Below are 22,486 nucleotides of genomic sequence, written 5' to 3' on the forward strand. Positions count from 1 at the left end.
TCAGCTTTGTATTATGGACATCATAGGCCTTCTTACTCTCCCACAATTTTTTTATTATATGCGAACCGAAACAAAGCGAAAGGTGAAACTGTGTAGTGAATTATGCCTTATAAAAATAAGCTTTTATATAAAAAGTTGAATATTTTACCCAAGGTCTCCAAATCCGTCATCCTCGATGGTTCTGTTAATCTGAAGGAAAATCTTCTGTGTGGCCACGATGCTGTTCCCTGTTCTTGTCAGTGTTATCAAGGGATAACCACGCTGTAAGGTCCAAGTATCCATGATCTTCTTCACGTCGTGTTTACCAACATCCTTGTCAGCCTGCACACCAAAGGGATGTATTTGTCTGATTATTCCTTCATTCCGTATCGCATTCTGAATGCAACGATTCCTAACTCCCAACCCATACAGTGAATATTAATCGCACTAGAAGACAAAAAGCTGCCAAATTGTTTCAATTTGGAAACAAACAATATAACACAGAGAGAGGAGACGCACCAACCGAACTGGAAAAAAAATGTTCTCTTCTTGTAGTACTCTTTAAAAAATGTTTCACACGGTAGTTGGCAGCGAATATTATGTCAATGTTGTCCAACGATGAAGGAGTTTCCACTTCCTTTAACTTCTCACTTTGCGTTCTACTAAACCCTAGATTCGAACATGTGGATTTTACATCATATTTTTGCCCACACTGCTTGAAATAATAAAAACAATGAACCTCCTATGGCCGGAGATACCTACGTAAGTTAGTTCATGCCACAGTTGCTCCGCGTTGGCATTTTTGTAAGCACGTTCCTTCAGGTAGTTTTTTACACCTCGATTAAAGACCTCGATTGTCAGGAAATGCTCCATCATATAGAGCAGCGATCCACCCTGAAAACGGAATCGTACCATGCAATTATGATATTCTTGTTAGTGGTTTTCGTAATGACAGGTCAATTATGCCTTACATCACCTTTTCAACTTTTTTTGGAGAGTATTCAACTGTGTTAGCTTTCGGGGACAAAGTCTGCCATATTGAAAACGAGATACATTAAATATGTCATTGCTAAATCAGACTGCTCTAGACGTTTAAAAAACATTTGAGATTCCTCACTCCCTTTATAGTCAACCTATATGTAAAAGCTATGCCATGAAGATTAGGAATCGAATCTTAAAGGACCATGAAATTAATTGAAATTAAAATGGAGCATAATTGTAGCAAATATCCATTCTATCCATAAAAAAATGCAAAGTGTACTTTCTTAAACATTTTAAATATTACATACTTTTCTTGGCAAGTGAGGACACTGTTGCTGTAAGTCATTTTACGAACACATTCGTCAGATTAGGGTTTTTCCCTTCAAATTGTAAACTCAAAATTCTGCTATTGAAACATTGGTGCATGCAGTTTTCTCATTGTCTTACGATCATATACTGAAACAACAATGAACCACAGCAAAGAACCACAGCAAAACCCTAAAATTCGGGTGACTTTTTATGCTGAAGCAGATGTGAAACTGACGTTTGTGCCTTAAAGGGAGATACAACATTTGCAAACATCACAAAACGAAATGATGAGATTGTCACAAAATACCATAATGGATTGTTAGGGAATGACAGTCTAAAGCATCCTGCAAAATCGTGGCTCCTGGTGTGCTGACATTTTCAAGAAAAATCGTATTTTTCCAACGCTGGTCGGCCGACCAGCGTTGGAGAAAACTGTTTTTTTTCAAGAACTGCTTGCAAGCTCTTTGGTGCAAAAACTCTTTGCAATTGATTACACACCTGTGAAGGGGTACAATCCTGCTAGACTGATTCTCTGACCTTACAATTCCCCAAAGTATATACATTCTCCGTTTCATCTTAAGTGGGGTCAGGGAACCAGACTACAAGAACATGAATGGTTTTCTCGGTTTTTCCAGTATATACAAGCCCAAAACGTGAAACAAGTCATTTTAACAATATTTGCTGTAACATTCTAATCCTCCAAATCCATTTATTTTCGAAAATTGAAGACAAAGCAAATGTTGTACATTCCCTATTAATGACATCATAGTTTTGCTCGTGAATATGGAATTTTGCGTATGCATTAGCATAAAAACCAAAAGGCACCAACACGCCCTTAAACTGGCAATGTGAAGATTGCAAATAAAGTCAATTGGAACACAAACGTGCATACATGGATTACTTGGGTCTTTTAATATATCCTACCTTCTGGTACGTAATGGTTGTAAATTGATTGTCTATGTCGTCATCATCTGCGTAGACTGGTGCCCTTATAGCAGGATAGATACCCAGACTATCATAGAATAGAGCTATATTGATGGTGTCGACGTAGAAGGTTTGAAACTGAAGAAAAGTGGAACATACACATAGAGCTATGAACATACATGTACATGTACATTATGGCCTACTAAGTGAAACATTCCAATAGGTAAACATTACAATGTCCCAAAATATCCGAAGAAAAGTGCACAAGTGTTCTATACTCGTGAGTTTATAAGTTTTGCCTTGCAAGTTTTGCCAGGGAACGTAGCAAAAATAATAATGAGCCAAAGATGTCACTATATCAGACTGGCACAACTAACATCGTAACACATACCAAGTATAAGTAAAAATTCAGAGTGGGAAAACCGCTACCACAACCATGAGAGTATACCTGCGCTTGAAACATCTTTTTTATTTTAGGGAAAACGACACATGTGACTGCATGAAATCTAGACTCGCAATCGCTCCAAAGGCTCGATTTTCGATCAGACAACCCTAATTATACCTGTCGAAAATAAACATTATAAATTATGGATATACTTTTGTGCGTATTTAGTATCTTGCAAATCTTTCCGATTGTTTTTCATTTCGTGGTAAACGTGTTTTAGAATCCAAGGCGACGCAAGATCTCAATAAACAGCATTGAAACTTTTAGAATGCGTCTTTAATGTTTGGAAGAGGGAATGGAAATCCATTCCACCTGTCCATCAACATGATAGGATTTGAACAGAGGCCAAAGAACTTGACCCACCTGACCTTAGAATGGATTTAGGAACCATACGCCCTATGGATAAATTCACTTCACGCGGCAGGTGACAAATACATTACTTACGGAGAACATTCGATTCGATAACCCGAATTCGAACATTCGTAAAGATTTCCGATTATCACAAATAGGTTGCTTGAACGTTGGGTTGAAATTAGCTTTTGGAGCATAATCATTGTGGGTATTACGAAGACCATCATGCGCATAGGCCTATACGAAACGCCACTTTCATTGGGTTAGTTGTTGGATTTTAGGGTAAGTTTTTTTTAGGAGGAATGACATATTTTTGTGTGTGGGTAATAGTGTACATGTCCACTTGATTTCGAAAAGGTGACTTTGTTTATGTTGCGAGTTTCTTTTGTTGAGACTTTATCTCTATCGCCTGTTTTTATCAATATAATAACCAAAGTGTTCATGAAACAAGTCATGTTACTCGTGTACCGTGTTGAATTCAGGGTGCACGTGATCAACACCTATGTGTTCCATGTAGGTTGCGAAGCCTTCGTTAAGCCACAGGTCGTCCCACCACTCCATTGTCACTAGGTTACCGAACCACTGGAAATACAAGATGGGAGAATCCACATCACTATCATTGTTAAAAAGGAGTGTGTCAAAACCAAATGTCAATCTGTTTTGAATTCGAGTTTATTGTTATCTGGTGATGCCTTGCGGGTTAGTTTTAATACCGCTGCTTTTTACCAGCAACCTGTTTTTTTTCAAGTGACACGATCGTTTGTGGACAGATCTCAGCCTTGCTTACATAACCCTGATTGCAAACAGCGGTATTTAGTGATACAGAAAGCCTAATATTGTTTAATAAAATTTTTGATAAGAGATAACGGTGACTGTCCATAAGGTGCATAGTACCGGTACCATGCTCCACCTGGTCTTAGCAAGATTAACGTCACCTTTCAACCTTTGACCATTATGTACATGGGTCACAGATAAATTACCATATGTGCCAATTCATGGGTGATGATTAAGGAGTAGAACGTGTTGTCTCCGAAATCCTCCATTCCGTAGAGCAGGTATATGTCTTGGTAGGTGATCAGGCCCCAGTTCTCCATTGCACCCGCGCCGAAGTCCTGGATCGCTATGTGATCTGCAACAGTGGACATAAAACAAGCACCGTGTTTAACTCATGTTCAAATTTGTCAGAGTACGATCAATACGACCAACTGTTTCATTGCGTTTTTTAGGAGGGAATTTTCATTCCCCCCCCCCCGGATTTAAATAGCTTACATGGCATTCCCTGGCAATACACATGTTAAAAGCGTCTGCCGCAATATAATTGTTGTCAGTATTAAATAAAATGTGATGTAGTAAATGATGTGAACAAGGTGAAGCTTATACTTTCAGTAAAACAAACATCCAGTACGTTACATCTTTTAGCCACCACGCACAGGTCATTGTCAACGTACTTCAGCTAATAACCTTTTTTTCTCAACCGGGAATTCAAACTGCATTTTATATCTTAATTTTAAGCTTTGTGCGGATAGGTAAGACGGATAGAATAGGCTACACATCCAACCATCCTGAGATCTCTATGCAGAACATTAGCGGATCTTCTTTATTTTTGACACATGCTCTTCTATACAAATGTTGCACAGTTCTTTCGGGGTCTAGCCGACGCTCTCCAATACCTATATTCCCCAATACCAATGTTTCCCGAAATCCCTTAGGTTGGGGTTAGGGTTAGGGTATAAAGGGTTAGGGTAAGGGTTAGGGTTGGGGAGCATCAGTATTGGGGAACATAGGTATTGGGGAACATATAGGCATGCACCCGTTCTTTAAAGGCCTTCCGAATACCGATAGTCTTACCTTGTTTAGCCAGTGGGTATTCGTTGTCCAGGTAATCGTCGAAATATGTCTGGACCAGATCCGAGACATTTAGGGCGTAGGGAGCAAGCTGAATAAGATCCGTCTGACACCAAATGCGAATCTGAAGAGTAAATGTTGGTAATTGTCTCACCAGTTTTGTGGATTTCATAGTCGGCCTTAAACAAATTCTAATATGTTTATAATTATGACGAAAGCTATCCTACTTAGCCGCATACATGGATGTTTGTAATAGCGTATAGTTAATTGCAGTTCACAAAAGCATGCATTGTTATCAATACCAGTGTACATTATTTATGAGACAACAGGTGAAACTCATTTACAGCACTGGTAATTATAGATACCAGCGGTGTTAACTGTACACCGCATTTTGTGCAATTTTGCCCGACAGAATTTATCAAAGATTCTGGTTGCAAGTTTAAGTCAATTTTTCTTGTTTAACCTTACGCTGCTTGAAATTGAACCAAGATTGATTTTTTACTGTGATTAAGGTGATAATTTAAAGCCAAAAAAAAAAAAATACAGAAACGTCCTTACCAAACATCCATTGGCGTTTGTGACATTGATGGAAGAATAGTCATGTACTATAAAAGCCAGCAGGTAGGTGGGCACCGACGGGACTCGTTCGAAGTAAGTCCTCGACCAGTGTCCATCCAGTCGGATGTGCTTCGTCTCAATGCCGTTAGAAAGCGCCTGCATATCGTTACGATGTTCCAGTTGAACGTCGTAGGAAGCTTTGAAGGTAGGCTCATCAAAACACGGAAATACGCGTCGTGCGAACGGCCCTTCCATCTGAGTCGTTGCGATGTATCTAAAAACAAATGTAGAAAGAAAGCTTTTCATTCATTGTCTGCATCATTTGATTGGTGAGAATGTTTAACGTAGTGGTGGATTTAATCAATGGGTGATCACTGTGGAGGCCTGTGCCCCTGGGTGCCGCCGCCCGCTCCGAATTAAAGCAAAAATGACGCGTCTTTTTTACCACTGAGTGCTCCCTCCAGAAAACGAGGATCCCGTAAAATGATCCCCGGTTGAGCCTCTCAGTCTATGGTCAGTTGGTTGAGCAACTGACAGTAGCCAATAGGTTGATTGGGGTCAGTTTGGGGTTTTGGGTCGCATTTCAGACAGTCAGTCAGTCAGTTAGTCGTTGGATCGCCATGTTAAGCTACTAAGGTAAAACGCCGCGATGGTATTTCACGTCACATGTTCTAACGCCACTTCAGTTATTTTTTAAACTAAACAAACGTAAGGTCTAATCTTCATTATTACCTTGTAGTATTGACGGAATCCAGATACATGCTAGGGTAGAATCCTGCTTCGTCATCCCCGAGAATTCCTGAGTGCTGCATGTAGATGTCATATTCCTGGTGTGGCTTCATCATTTGTTTCAACTTCAGGATCATGAACGCGTATTCCTCCACCATCTTATAGCTCTCGAAGAGATCGGTCTTGTCTAGGGTGCTGACACTAAGGACGGTAGGCATGCCATGGACGGTGATATTCTTGGAGTGCAGAGTAATCTCATCCGTCGGTTCGATGCATTCGACTTTAATCCGCACCCAACCATCGAAGGTGAACCTCTCTCCCATTTTGGAGTCGGGAACATCATCGTCATATAGGAACGGTCGCAGGTTGACTTCATACCGGCGAGGCAGGACCGTCTTTGGTAGCCGGCCTCGCATGAGAGCCGAAGGTGGCATGGTGGTCGGTTTGGCAGTAGCCATGGGCTTATTAGTTGGAGCATCAGTCGGGACCATTGGAGCATCAGTCGGGACCATTGGAGCATCAGTCGGGACCATTGGAGCATCAGTCGGGGCCATCATCGCTTTAGTCGTCGATGGTAACTGGACTGCAGGTGCTTTGGTTGCAACGCCGTCGTCCTTGAGGGACAGAGGGATGTAGTACGTCATGAGCGCTGTGGCTGCAATCAACACGCACACGGTAAGAACGGTGAAGACGAGAACGGCCGGACTGCAGTAGATACCGTTCCCTTTACGACCGGGCTCTTCTTCCAAGTTGAACTCGCTACGCCCCATGTTGGTATCCTTCAAAAGTGCTCTACAAGACAAAAAAGAGATGACAATCCCCAACATGGATCAATCGGAACGACCCTTTCACATTTTCTTAAACGCCTGAGGCTCTTCGCCCGTTGAGAACAGTCTTTGGTTTGGTATGTTTGTTGTTTCATTCCGTAGCTCAGATTAAGTTTGACTTGACCTCCAACTTGAACTGATGTTTTTTTCAAGGTTTGTTTGGATTTGATGTTTAACACGAAATCATTGACACGAAATCATTGAGCCGGGTCTCTCTTTTCTTCCAGTTTGTAGGATTTAGATTGTTTACGTCGAATGAATGCTGCAGGATATTTTCATCCCGTCTGTCTTCGTTCCAAGGTTCGAATCACTTCAAAAAGTAGGGTCTGAATAAATACGGACATTATGCCTGTCATATGTTCACTATACGCGTGTGTGTATGGAATGGCCTTGAATTAACAAAGAATATTTGACTTACAAGGCAATAGTTAGAGGCCATAAAAATGAATGCATGACATTTTGATCTGACGGATTTTGGTATGAATTACTGTCGACTTCGGCCCCCAAGGCCGAGTTCAGCAGGTATTGTCCCGTAATGGTGGCATGCATATGCACGAACCGCGAAGGTTTAATTGAAAAGTATTTTCTTCAGTGCGCTTAACTTAATTTACAACTTGTCTCTCAGTGCAATAACGCAGTGCAATAACAATACCGCATGTATTTGAGAATGATTAATTTTATTTGCAATCTGTGTGTTTATATCAGATATGAGTAAATAGCATGTGAAGGTAATGTGTTTCATTTGGGAAGTCGAAGTCTGAGACATTTTACTTTGGTCCTAGCCGCCCAATTAGGGGCCATTCAGAAACGCAGAAATTTCAATGTTTTAAAATTTCGATCTTTTTTTTCCAAATTGTGGGTGAGTGGGTCAGGCTAAATAATTGAAAATCGAAATTCACTTTCCATGGAAAAAAGATTAAAAAAAACAAAGAAAGATAGATCTTTTGACTTGCCTGAACTACGCGCAAGCGTTCCGAAATCGCGATGCGTGTTTCTTTTCCAACTTCGTCCCCTGTATGTACTGTCAGTGGCGTAGCCAGAAATTTTTCAGGGGGGGGGGGGGGGCTGGAACATTTCATGGGGGGGGGGGGCGTCATGTAGATCAATAATAATTTTTTTTAGAAACTCAAAATCTCAGTGGGGGAGGCGACTTGGGGGGGGGCGACAAGGTTTCATGGGGGGGGGGGGCTGTCGCCCCCCACGCGCCCCCCCCCCCCCCCCGTGGCTTCGCCACTGCAGGTCATACAGTTAAAGTTTATGTAAACTTGTATGAAAAGTCAAAGAAAAGTAACTCCCATGATCTATTTGACACCAAGTTTGTGTTAACTTGCCGGTAACGCCCTAAAAAATTATCCAGACAAATATGTTTATTCTGTAACATTTCATGTTCGTCTGTCGGTCTTCTATGCTGTTATGTTTACTTTTAGGTACCTTCAATGGTACTGTGTTTAATTAACCTGTTCATTTGTTTAATTAAATTAATAACGCACATATAGTTGCCAAATATGGCACTAACAAGTTTGAGGTCTGCAATTTCGTCTTTAAAAATCTGGGTACGTCGGGTTACCGTACACACAATTGTCCTGGAAACAACAGTACCAAAGTACAGAAAGTCGTACGCAAGAGCTCCCCAGCAAGTATCGCTGACGCCATTATGATTCCAAAATTTCTCACTGTGTCACACAGTGAAATAACTAAACAGCGTCGTTGTATTGTGAACACATAAAAGAATTCAACTCGCGTTCTTGCACACTTTCTGCACGTCGACATAGATATCCTTGAACCACTGCCCCTGCTTTGCATAACAAGTGCACATGAATGAACGATTCGACTTTTATTCAAAAAAATTTCTATGTACAGTCACCAGACTCTATTCAGTAAAAACCCCGTCAAAACGAAAGTAAACAATCCGTGCATATGCATAACGCACGGCTACACCATCGTACAGTGTGGCAGGGACACCAACAAGTAACACAACAACTAATTTTTTTTTAACAAATTGATAAATATTCTGATTGAATTTAAAAGAAAGATACTTGTTGGTGAGGTATCACATATTCTAGCAAATTGATAAAAATGTACAATATTACAATATGCAATTTTGAGGGAAATGGGCAAAATACTGCATAAATAATTTCACTTGATCATATTCATAATACACAAACCGAAAATTTCATTTTCAGACCCACAACGAGAAATATTGTTAACACTGGACTTATTGTGAGGAGTTGTGCTGGGAATCCATGAAGATGTTATTTTTAAAGCCCCAGAAAGAAAAATGCAAACCATAAAAACAAACAACCTAGTTGACATACATAGGTCTACACTCACATTAAATACACACACTAAAGAAACAACAAGAAAATACCAGGGAACAAAATACCCGGGGCGCTGGGGGGCTGGAACATTTCATGGGGGCGTCATGTAGATCAATGATAATTTTTTTAGAAACTCAAAATCTCAGTGGGTGGGGGGGGGGGGGGCGACTGGGGGGCGACAAGGTTTCATGGGGGGGCTGTCGCCCCCCCCCCACGCCTCCCCCCCCCCCCGTGGCTACGCCACTGTGTACTGTACATGTACATGTAGGTCATGTAGGTCTACGTGTATCCAATCGCTATACAAACTGGACTATTCAACCACCGGGCTCCAAGACTACGAGGACCGCAGCCTGTGATGTGATGTCTGCCCAAACCTGATGTTTTCTTTCGCTCGTACCCCCGCCCTGCAAACAGGGCGGGGGGGGGGGGGGTACGAGCGAATGTTTTTCTCAGCTACCTCACGTGACAGGCACAACCTCGTATATCACATGTCATCCACCTCATCCAGAAAACGACAAAACCACGGTCATCTTTGTGGCTTCCAAAACTGCAACCTGTCATTCCCAACAGCATATCAGCTGGCAAAACACAAGAAAACTGAAGGTCACCAGTGCAAAAGAGGAAGACCGACGGTTTCACCTCTATGTTCCGACACCCCTATGTTCCGACTGCACATATTCCTATTCCTAAACCTAACCCTAACCCTAACCCTCACCCTAACCCTAACCGGGAGTAACACAATCTAGGTTGTCGGAACATAGGGGTGTCGGAACATAGAGCAGTCACCAGACCGACAACTTCACGCCGTCACTGAACTAGACACACATGTACATGGTGTTCAAGTACATGTACATGCAAGTGCATGTACATGTACATGTTCAGTTTTTTATTAATCGAAATTAGGGGTGGGTGGGTGGGTCAAAATAATTTGGAAAAAAAGTCGAAATTTTAAAACATTGAAAATTCTGAATGGCCCCTTAGTATAAAGGAACTCAAAGTCAAACGTAGTCGCGGTAAACTAAACTTTCAAGACAGCATCAGTATCCATGTATTAGATGCAGAGAGGGAAAAGAGTGCACTGACCGCCATACACACAAGACTATATCGTTACATTTCCACACTACACTCCAATATTGCCGAAATTTCCTGAGACACCTAAATGACGAGAACATACATGCTGCTCTAATTCGGTTTAACCCCCAGCCACCCCCCTCCTCTCCCCCCTGACGATTTACCGACTGTGCCAGACAATCCCAACAGATTTCTCCTTGCTGTAAACATTTTCCCCGCCATCCGCTAGACCGATTGTGTACCGGTAGTGAATTTGAAGCTGTACCGTCTCTAGACCCAACTTTCGTTAATATTCTAATTTTCTGATAAAGTTAACGACCCCTCTTTGTATTAAAGGGTTTCGCTATATTCCAGCCTTCTTTGAACCAAGCCTACCTAGGGTTACTTGATCCCATGTTGTAACACAGTTTTCATGTCAAATCTATCATTTGAACTAATAAAGTACAGAATGAAACATAATATGGATCGTTTTACTTTTCATGAGCGTTGGTCTAGCTATATATACCGCTGTGACCGTGAACTGACAGCTATTATTAGGAACTCGTAAAGTTATCCCAATTGATTACGGATTGTCACAGTAATTGTAGTCTTGTACGAACAAATTGGAGTATGATGAAAACCTGATCCCAACTGTTTTGATGTGATTAATTTTCCCCGGACTTCTTGCAGACCTCCCTCGTGTTCCCCTCGGAGTACTTTGGCGTCGTGGCCAGGATCGTAATCGTTTCATATCCTGTTCACTTGCATTGTCGATTTAGTTCACAAATAAATCGTTGGTCTCAAAAATGGGACTTCAACCAGATGTTGTTTGTACGTACCAGAATTATGCGACGTGTTCAAAAATCTTGACTGCAACAAATTGACTTATTCCTCCACTCGAGCTGCCTACCCTATTGTATATCCACCGTAACCAATGTACAACCGCTATACCTCTTTTAAGGCAATGCTTTTCGCATCTGCAGAATCATTTGAAGGCCACTGGCAATTTTTAGTAAAAAAAAGAGGAACTTGTATAGTACTGTTCCCGCAAGTATGATCGTTCTATCGCGTGTAAGAACTTAAGTTATCGCTCTCGGAATCCAAAAGTTAATGCATAGGCCGTTACAATACAGCCACCTGTTCATGCCTTTTCTACCGCTTCTTGCATTCTTTTTACCCCAAGTTACTGAACAATTCGTGTACTTACCGTGAGCACAAGTAGAACCAGAGGAGTACGTGGTGCCTGTCCCAATGATGACGCAGTTTCGTTATCACAGGTGGCCGCTATAGTTTTATACCATGCACCCAACGCCTTTATCCGATTAAATCACGTGGTTTTGAACAAACTCAACCATCTCATGCATATGGAGCCAGCTATCGGGAGGTTGTTTTTCTAATCATACGTTGGACAAATTTGACCTCCGAATCTAGTTTTACAAACATGAATCTTTGCAGTTACAGATTTGCTTTACTAGTTTGGCTGCGGGGCCTTCCTTTTGTAATGATAATTGCATGTAAATGGTTTGAATATGAAAGAATAAAACAAGGTCGAAGCGAAGAAAATATTAGGCTGGACATTTTAATACGGGAATAACAGTGTGAGGAGCCGGTCTTCACTGCGTGATAATGACCGGGTTTGGGGGTGACCGCTGTTAATGGACCGAGACGAAGTCGAGGTCCATTAACAGCGGTCACCCCCACACCCGGTCATTATCACGCAGTGAAGACCGGCTCCTCACACTGTTATTCCCATTAATAAATACCTTTATAACGAAATAAACAGTTAAAATGCTCCAATTTTGTGACTTTTTTTCCGGCGATATTTCCAGACTTTTTTTGTGTTCATGTTCATGGGCCATATTTTAGCTTAACAGCTATAACGACGTAAACTCAACAGAAACTGCTGCCGTAGCGAAACAAATTACAAGAATGTTTTCATATCTTTACCTGATGGAGGAAGCTGAAATCTCGTTTACACATTCTTGTGTCCGGAATTACAGAGATGTTTGGTTTAGGAAAGGTAAATATGTCGGCGGGTGAAGTGTTTCAAAGAAAATAAATCGTAGATCTACGCTTTCGTCGTAAACATCCTCAGTAGGTATATACATGTATACTGCACGATGTCGTTTCAAAACTTCCTTACGCACGCGCACGCACGCATCCCTAGCAACTGTGTTGCGTACGCGCGCGTCAGTCTCACGCGATGGGGGTTGAGTGCATGTGCAGTGCTCAATTGTTAAAAGCTACCGCAGGACTGTTACTATATTTTGACCAATCATTGGCTTGCATGGGGCTGAACGGGGCTTGATCAATAGACCGCTTGCAGACGCGTTCGATAATCGACGCGCGAAGGCGCGCGACGCCATGTTGTGGGACAGGCGTATATCAATTCACGCACATTTTGTCCCATAACATGGCGTCGCTCACCTTAGCGCGTCAATTATCGAACGCGTCTGCAAGCGGTCTATACTGGTTCAGGGGCCATTTATTCGCTTGATCTTTGAAGCCGGTCCATTATCACCGTTAATGACTGGCCACGTGATCGAGTCTCGACCAATCAGAAACCATCAACTCTCCAAGGTATTTATTAATACACTTTATTACGCACTTTATGATATCTTACTAAGTTGACATAACGGATCAGCGTGTGGGCATTATCAAAAAGGTAGATAATGGAAACTCTGCTCACGGGGTTGTATTAAATGTGTTAAAGTTTAACCTAATTTATACAGCAAGTAACGTCATAAAAGTAAGGCCACAATCACATATCACAGTTATTGAAAGAACTGAAGGGAATTTTTGAATATTTGGCCATTATTTTTATTACATGTATAATTAACATTGTCAGTAGCGAAGGGGATCCGTCACTGCACATTACTGAGTCTTGAGGCCTTTAGTACGTGCGGTCACGGGTCTGCAATCTCATGAGACATGGCTGAGGAAACACTTGTGTCAGTGATGTTGGGCGTGTCCCCTTTCACCAAACAGTGCCGTTTCATTTACATGTATACAATTTCAAGTGCAATGTGGCTAGCCGAATCACATCCACAAATCGGATTCTTGTTTCTGGCAACATTTGTGAGAACTCATAAACATCAAGGAAAATCGGTATCAAGGGAAAAAAATCCGAGAAATCGGTTAAATTGTACTGAGTTTTGGAATAGACCAATGCGGGCACGCTGTGCAGTTCTATTACGAAGGCCGGGCCCGCTAGCTGTGCAGTTAGGCATGAAGGCCCGTTATAAGTGGCGAATGCATTGTGCTAGCTATAATATTGTTCAGATAATCCGTCACGGGGCATTAGCTTTGCACAGTTTTGTTTTGTTTTTTGAAGGGTGCGTCGGATACAGGGATCACGTACGCGGATTCGTCTTTGAAACTGTCATTTACCTGACTGGGTAGAAGGTCAGTAGGCGAGGTCATTAATGTTGCTGTCGTATGCGTACTACATCAAATCGGGAGTTTGATGTTATCAGTAATTAGCCAGAGTCAGGATCAATAAGGTCCGTACAGACAGTTTTTCGCCCACTCCATAACAGTAACATGAAAGCAGATCGGGAAAAAATGACTATTTTTTGGGGTACCAAATCATACACAATACGCAATGGTACTTTAATGTGAGCACATAGGGTACACTTACTGTTACAAATTGATTATTTACAAAATGGATACAGAGGGTGGTATGGCAAGGCCTGGTGATGGCATGCGGTATAAAGGGTATTTATAACTGTTGCTATACACCTGTCTTTCATTGTTTGATAACTGATTCAGGTGGCAGAGATGCACGTGTTTTCATATCTTCTCCCGACGTTATCAACAACACTCATGTATCTGTGCTACTGATGAGTAACTCTAGATTGAGGGGGGAGGGGGGGGGGGGGAATCGATGGGTGTTATTTGGGTGGGGCTATTGTCACTGAATTCGGATTTATATACATTTTGCATAAATGTTTTATCATCCAACTGTATAATTCTTCCGCATTATGAAAGTGCTATTTTTCAAAATAAAGTAGCAATTTCTGAATTAAAACAGACGACAGAACGCCGGAATAGCACCCCATCCACGAAAGTTGATAGGCGAGTTTTTCATTTCAAACGTTCGATGACAAAAGTTAGGACAAGTCAAGACTTAATTTGTCAAACAATTTACCCCAGCCAATACCTGTTTTCAACGCTGGCTGTATATTTCATCTTTTAATATTGCACATACAATTGTCAATTGTAACGTACGTTTTATTTTTGTGGCACGGTATGGCAGAGATATTGATTTTGGGACAACTTACCCCCTCTCAACATAAAATTGATTTAACGTATCATTTCATTGACTATATCAACAGATATAGCATCCATTTTGTGTCCGGCCCTGTGGACACCACTGCCGCAACTCTGACGGTTCTTTATCTTGATCGAACATCACAGTGCGCCCTCAATGTGTTTTCCTGAACAACCAAACTCGAACTTTTTCGACTAAAATACAACACAATACCACATAGTATATGTTAATGTTTTTACGAAAATGACTGAGTTATAGCTTAAGGTGACATGCACGCTGTTCTTATGCAGGCCTGCATTATTATATGGTTATTAATAACATGTATGTGCTTGGTGGCATGTTACAAAATTGTGCTGATAAGTAGTTGTCATAAATATTGTGTTTTCAAACAAAACACAAAATATGGAAACTGACTAGGTGCTTTATAATATTTTTTGTTGAACAAGGAAATTGACTGAGCGGGGTTTGAACTTGCGACCTCCGGATTGCCGTTCCAGTGCTCTACCAACTGAGCTATCCAGCCCTATGTTGGCGGTTCCCATTTTGCCATTGTCTTTGTTCAAGGGGCGCTAGTCTGAAGCCATAAACCTAACAACGTGTTGCTAGTATTGGGTAGAATTAGGTGCCATAAAAGTTACTGATAGTTAAACAATCAAACTCATAACTGTGTATTATATTACTTGATTCTTTAGTAGTTATTCTTCTCACATGCAGTCTTGAAAACGATATACACTACAAAAGGTCTACACGTAACAAATCCGTTTAACTTTAAACTTGACGTCAAAGTGACGTTTACATTTGCATTATCGTTACTTCTATTTATATTTATACACGATGACAAATAAGGTAGTAAATGGCGTGATATTTTTCAGTAAAATAGTAAGAAACTTAGTAAGTTTATACTGCTTTTTCTCCCATCAAACACTATTCAACGATCCATCAAACCAAACAATGGCCAAAGTCATTCTTTTCCACAAGTTTTTGTAATCTCGCTATATTTGACAGCTAATATTACATTTTTTTAAAAAGAAACATGCTGAATGATTTGTTTCTTTTGCTACTTATAAGCTCACACATCATCATAGAACTCTGTAAAACAACAAGAAAAATATGTGTCGGGAAAACTTTGTGAAGTTAACAGCTGTTCATATTTTTTTTCAACATCATCACAAGAAACTGTCGATTGCTTTGTTCAGTATTTACAACTTTATTAGTCAAACGTAGAAATGGATCCTGGCTTGACTTTGTTCCCTAACGTCGATCTTGTTTCATGGCATTCATGAACCATATCCGAACAGACTCAGCGTTCTCGTTCATCCATCGGATGTTAGCCTGCGTCCGATCAATGCTCATATCAACTGCTTTCTTCACGGAGGAGACCTTCTTCTGCTTCTTGTAGAAACTGCGTATCTGAAAACAAATGATGAATGAAAAAAATTGAATGGCTTGAATAAACTTTTCGCAAAAAACCCGGTAGGCAGTGTATTCAACACGCAGGTACATCCCTTTCTGTTTGAAATATTACACATGTATGCATTAATTAGAAACAAAAACCGAAGCATTTCTTCTCAATCAACAAATTTAAGTTTACTATTTGTATTAACTTCCTGATGAAAAGTAATATGACAGTTTTCCCAATTTAATGGAGCACAACCAGTGGCGTAACTATAGGTTACAATTCTGAGGGGGCATGGGTGCACAACTTTTCAAGGGGCATCTGAAGTGATATACACTTTTGTTCCAGTCAGGATTTCAAATGGAAGGGGGGGGGGCACCCGGGGAGCACATTCATCTATTTTTTTCGGGGGGGGGGGGGGTGTGCCCCCGTGCCCCCCCCCCCCGCCCCGTAGTTATTCCACAGAGCACAACATATCGCTGCAATAAAGTTTCAGTATAGGGCTATTTCTTGAGAAAAGTGACACACACACACGTGTTTATAGTGTGGACGTGTATAGTTACGAAAAACATCTGTCATACAAGACCAAATTAAATTTGGTCTTGAATGACCACTAGTTTTGGTTGAATTTAGCAGAAATTCTAACCCAAACAATTGGTTATAGAACAACCCAAGTTTGGGTAGTTCCAGTTTTCACCCTTTCTTGGGTAAAATTGACCCAGGCAATTGTATGCTTGCACAGTAGGGATGTGTATAATTAAGAATTATGTAGGTTAAAAAATTAAACTTGGTCTTGAACAATTAAATTTGTATAAGAAGGTATAAAGGAGTGCAATATCAAAGTAAATAGTTGAGATCTTCTGGAAATTAAAAATTATACAAAAACACAATCGGTCAAATCTGTAGGCGCGAAGGTATAGAAATATATCCTCAATGTTTTTGTCTTACCTCTGTGATATCATAGTCTGTATTGCAGTGCTGCGCCAGAGCTCGTAGAATGTCCGGGAAACGTTGATCCAAATTGTATCTATAGGTAAAGGAAGACAAGCATTATATCCCTTTGCATTGTACTTGGATTGTTGTGGACAAAAGAGCGTGTGGCTGCAACAAACAAAATGCGCATTAGTAAAGTTCTGGTGAAAAATGTGTTTCATTTCGACGGTGGTGTAAGTGCGGTTCAGTTTGCAGGGGGGGGGGGGGTTAAGGGCCTTATTTTTGCATGGAGAAGAACACTTTTTCCCCCTTTCCCCTCCTTTTTATAAATAAAATAAAAGTTCCTTCATTTTTTTCTTCACCCAAATGCTGAACGCCATTTACATGTACGCCGCTGTGCAGACTCTCCTTTTTGAGTGCGTGAAAAAAAATGCGTATAGAAGATTTGGTTTGGAATGCCCGTAAAGATTGTACTTTTACGGCTGTGCTTATCCTGATGAAAAGATTGTCAAACTTTGTGAGCGCATGCTCAGTTGCAATACAAAGAATGGATAACTGCGATTTGATTTATCCCAAATCATTTGGTTTATTATGAATCATTCCTTGGACTTACCTTACTTCTCAAGTCTCAGGCGGTGGCTGTCTCATGCAAAAAAAACAAACGAAGTCGCCATCGAACGAACGATTCACATGCTGTCATGCTCTTGGTCGTTTACTACCAGCGAAGAGATGTTTCCGGAGAGGGTAGGGATATTTTTGGTTTGAACCGGTTGGGGTTTAGGATGGATTGTATATCCGATATCGATGTATGTATATAATTTTATTTTTAGTCTGAACAAGTCTAGGGATTAGGTAGTATATTGGTTAAAATGGTTTCCTTAATTAGCCATGCACTTGATCATAATATGATGTTTTGATTGGTTTATACTGAAGCATGGGCGCAGTAGGCCTATCGTTAGTGTGACGTCAGTTCAGTTTAAACCACGCCCACTGGCCAGTAAGTAGCATTGGAATCATTGGAACCGGAAGTTAACGCAACTTGAGTGTTAATCCAATGGGCGCTAGTAATCAGTGGTGGGCGCGCGTGTATGACGTTTTTACTAACGAACCGGAAACAAAGAAACATGACTTAACTGATTACATAACTGACATGGAAACGTTGCAGCAGTTTTGGTTTTGCCTTTGGGGCAAAGAACGGAACGAGCATCAAGTGAAATCCAGCTTTACAACTGCTTGAGACATAATGACGTCACGCTTTGTTTACGTGATTCAGTGATATGCGCTCTCCTCCTACGTGGTATAGACGGTCCCTACTTCGTCTGGCGTCCCGACTTCGCTCCCATTGTAAAACGCATATGTAAACAAAGCCATTACGTCATTAGGTCCTAGGTCTATTGCCTTTATTGAATCTTCATTCATGCAAACATGCAGTCATATTTTAAAATCGTGCTTTTAACTCAAGATGCCAACTTGTCATATTAAGAATGTTGTAGCTTTTTTTTTTGGTGGTGGGGGGGGGGGGAGTAATGGTACATTAAGTCACATTCCGGAAAACATATCCTGGACGTTAGTGCTCTATTTCACCAGTACAATCCATTTCCATCCTGCAAGAGAATAATTTGACAAAACCAATAATTATAAATCCATTGTATATAACTGTAGGCATAAGGTAGACTATTTCTTTGAAGCATTCACCTATATGAAGCAAATATTGCTTTGTAAGAAATATTAACATTGCTTCATAAACAAATTCTACAAAATCTGTTTACATTAATTTCTTAATATAAATTTGTCAGGAAAAAAAATTCATGTAAAAAGCAATTAATTAACAAAATCAAATAATCAGTACTTCTCATTTCCAGAGCGGAGTAAAAATCAAGGAAAAGTTTAGTCGTAGGCCTATCTCTTAAATTCCTTACCCACCTCAAGGAAAATATTAAGCTCCTGGACAGAGTGATTCTAAACACTATTTGGCACTGTGTACTAAACACTCTTTCACAATAAGGTAATTGTATTCTTTATACATTACATAGACCCATATTTTATATTTCAATTACAATATATAATCTTCTCTACTGTTTACCATGGAAACTTCCGTTGATATCAGTTGTCCATGTGAAACCACACAATCTCTATTTTTTTGTAATGTTATTCCTTATAACTGTCGTACTGACGAAATGCCTTCACTGTGTTAAAAACAGTAACATTAGTACCTTCTTCAAAATAACAATAAAACATCTCATTGTTTAAGTAAAAATTGATAGGTTGCTTTTAGGTTACGTAAGATACAGGGTGAGTCAAAAAACGCGGAACCCAAACCCCAAAAATACTTTTCATATTAAAAAAAAAATCTTTAGCACCAAAAAAATAATGACTGGAAAGCCAAATTTATATGCTACTTTAGATGAAAAAATATACTGAAATTGCTCAAACCGTTCAAAGAATATCACCATTTAACCATAATGACCCAAAAAAACCTTTCGTCGAAAAATGCGATTTCAAGAATCGTCGTCACAATTGTCTTCAAACATCACCATCGATAAAACATTTAAAGGTTAGAAATATTCAACAAAGTCCTTTTGAAGGCCCGTCTTTAAAAAAAATGAATGGATTTTATGAACCATATTGTTTGCCTAACCAGGGACGTTAATAAATATATTGTGTACTATAGTCATTGACAGTTGTTGAAACAAGTATTCTGTGTCATTTTCTTTGTTTTTCCAAACAGTAAGAATACACAATAAATTGTTGTTTTTAGTGTGGACGAAACAGGTTTTAGATCATTGCATTTAAATAGTGATATTCTTTGAACGGATTGAGCAATTTCAGTAATTTTTTTTTCATCTAAAAGTAGCTTATGACATTGGCTTTTTAGTCATTATTATGTTTGGTGATACATATTTTTTTAAATATGAAATATAATGTTGGGGATTTGGGTTCCGCTTCTTTTGACTGACCCTGTAGTCGTCCCAAGGAAGATTAATAAACGTATCAATTTGACTCAGTATAAAGAGTCCAGATCGTCAGGGATGTCATTAAGACGAGGGTGTATATCATACCAAACAATGTTTAAATATCACACTTGTATGAAACAACAGGGGAAATTGCGGAGCCATTAATAAGCACCATCGTGCTCTTAAAATGGTATAATCGGTAGAAACATATGTCAATGAAAGTTACTCTTTCTGTGGATAGGTTTAGCTTGAAATGGGAAATTTCAGAAGGCTTTTTTTACCCCGTCATTATTAGATTTGATCGGGTTGTCTTAACCACGCGTCTTGTGCATTAATCCCCATTGTCTCTAAACCATTGTTCGATACTCTCCGAGTTACGCTCCATCCAATCAATGTTGGTCTGGCATTTCTCCTGAATCTGCCTGAATGCCCGGGTCGCGGAGCCGAAGGTTTTTCCCTCTTCAAAACTTTCCAGCTGTCGTGAATTAAAAAAAAAAAATGGAATCAGACATCAGGTATAAACTTTAGAACGAAACAAGAAGTTACTTAGCAAAAAGCATATATAAAAAGGGGTTATTAATTAAGTATAATACAGAAGCGAAGTTCCCGTTTTATATCTTAATTTGCCAACTGTAAGTCTTAATTTGGTATAACAGAAAAAGTATTGCAGAATAATTATTGTTTTTATTGTCATTTCCTGAAAGTTAACTCCAGACATTGGGTTGCACATCTCCCATCACAAATATACCATGCGACATGAAATTGGAAAGATAAAAGGAAGCAAGGAGGAATAAATTGTTACAGATACAACGAAATAGAAACTGGTGTAGATACTGCTGTTAGTATAATAGCCAATATTATTATAGGCCTAAATGATTAAAGATCTACTCAATGCGGAATTGAACACAATTTGATTGCGAATGAGAGCATGTTATCAAAGATAGCAGTGCTGGTTGGCTATTCTCAGTGTACGATAAGATACAATGATCATGCATGCGACATGCTGCTCAAATTTAATAATCGGTTATAATTCTGCGCACATTTTATTGTTAATACTGATTACAGCGCACGGTACTAATTTAATGAAGCAACACAAATACAGGTAATATTGCAACACAGTTAAAACTTTTATTTGACAAAATGCTGCACAGGTTATTAGCATTGCGAAAAAAAAATAATACAAAGTTACCTTATTTGGATTCAAAATAGTTAGTCACACAATTAAGACAATTGTTATATTGACGATGATCTAAACTGACACAGTACAGCAGCAGGGGCCAAAAGGTCAAAGGTCAAAGGTCACTCAAATCTCAAAGGTCACTCACCTGTCTCAGTTCGAATTCCGTGTTACAGTATTGTGTGATTGAACGCAACACAATACGTAACGCAAAGGGACCTCTGCCATAGCTGTAGATTTTGAAGAGAAATTCCAAGTTAAGCAACAATCACACTTTACTCTTTACCCGTCCAACTGCAAGAAAACTAATGATTAAGACTTTCTCTCAAGAACATAAACGGATTCAGTCAAAGCCATGTAAGCAGGATTTAAGGGAAAGTGTCTTTTTTGAAAGTGGGTGGGTGGGGTGGGGTGGAGTGGGGTGGGATAGCATCACCGTAGGAGAAGATCGGGAAATTAGGGTGAATGGTAGTATTGGTTCCAAGACGTCCTCAGCGGTGCGACGTTTCAGCGCGCACGGGTTATTGAAATGTACAACGAGTGTTTCACCGAAGCGGGCGGCGATTTTTTTCCCCGAAGCGACATCCGCATGGGGTGTACGCTATGGCGTTTGGACTTTAAGAAAATAAAATAAATTCGGTTACAAAACGGCAATTCGAACCCGTTCCGCGAGGATCCCTCGCGGTACAAAATCGTGACCCTAACCAACTGAGATATCGCACTACTCGCTAAATCCTGGAAATGCATGGTAATATAGACCTGCGCACGTATCATTAAAGTATCGCAGAGTGCGCTCAACAACCATGTTATGCAGATGTTGTTTGGTAAAAAAAAAATTTGGCGGGCGCCCTTACAAACCCACGCGCCAACAGCCCGCAAAGTTCGTTGCGTCCGGTCGTCGACCGGGTCAGGTTGGTGCATGTAAGCGTGGACATTTATACTGGTTCCGTATGTTAACCACCCCGCCCGGAACGTCTTGCACCAGAACTAGGAGAAAAGTCGAAAGGTTGGAAGTCAGATTGTATAGTGATGGTGCCTTCCATATGGAAACTGTCCGGTCAAATCTTTATTTATCATTGTGCACAACGGCATGGTTGATATTTCTAAAAAGTGCAAATAAAGGGGGAAATATTCTTAAGGCTTTTAGGTTTTCGTTTTCTACCCGCTTGGTTGCGCGTTCGTGATTACAGTGCTAAAAAAATTGAAATAAAAGGGGTGAATAAATTCACAACGAGCTAAATCTCTAAAAAGATATACTTTAATCGGCTTTGTTGCTTATATGCTGTTCTTGACAGTCACACATTTATCGTCTTTCGTACAGGTTCATTGAAATTAACAACCGCAGAATCACTGTTCTTGCAAGAGGTTTAATATGTCAAGTTTTTTTCTCGAACGGAAAATATTATTTCCTGTTTCCTTATTCTTTAGAATATTTTT

At 40.1% G+C, this 22,486-nt stretch overlaps 1 protein-coding gene across 1 annotated transcript in view; it reads right to left on the reverse strand.

Annotated features, from left to right (window-relative positions):
• The window catches only part of LOC119729837, a 55,586-nt gene that overhangs the window by 5,022 nt on the left and 28,078 nt on the right, over positions 1–22,486 (reverse strand). The window contains exons 18-28 of the mRNA XM_038202630.1: positions 16,934–17,012; positions 15,846–15,999; positions 12,264–12,312; positions 6,125–6,913; positions 5,393–5,666; positions 4,838–4,958; positions 3,970–4,118; positions 3,458–3,571; positions 2,194–2,331; positions 742–873; positions 149–321 (exon numbers count right to left, since the gene is read on the reverse strand). Of these exons, the coding sequence (XP_038058558.1) occupies positions 149–321; positions 742–873; positions 2,194–2,331; positions 3,458–3,571; positions 3,970–4,118; positions 4,838–4,958; positions 5,393–5,666; positions 6,125–6,913; positions 12,264–12,312; positions 15,846–15,999; positions 16,934–17,012 (2,172 nt within the window). The remainder of the gene's footprint in view (positions 1–148; positions 322–741; positions 874–2,193; positions 2,332–3,457; positions 3,572–3,969; positions 4,119–4,837; positions 4,959–5,392; positions 5,667–6,124; positions 6,914–12,263; positions 12,313–15,845; positions 16,000–16,933; positions 17,013–22,486) is intronic.

The sequence above is a fragment of the Patiria miniata genome, unplaced genomic scaffold (genome assembly GCF_015706575.1).
Source record: "Patiria miniata isolate m_02_andy unplaced genomic scaffold, ASM1570657v1 HiC_scaffold_21, whole genome shotgun sequence".
NCBI classification, from domain to species: domain Eukaryota; kingdom Metazoa; phylum Echinodermata; class Asteroidea; order Valvatida; family Asterinidae; genus Patiria; species Patiria miniata.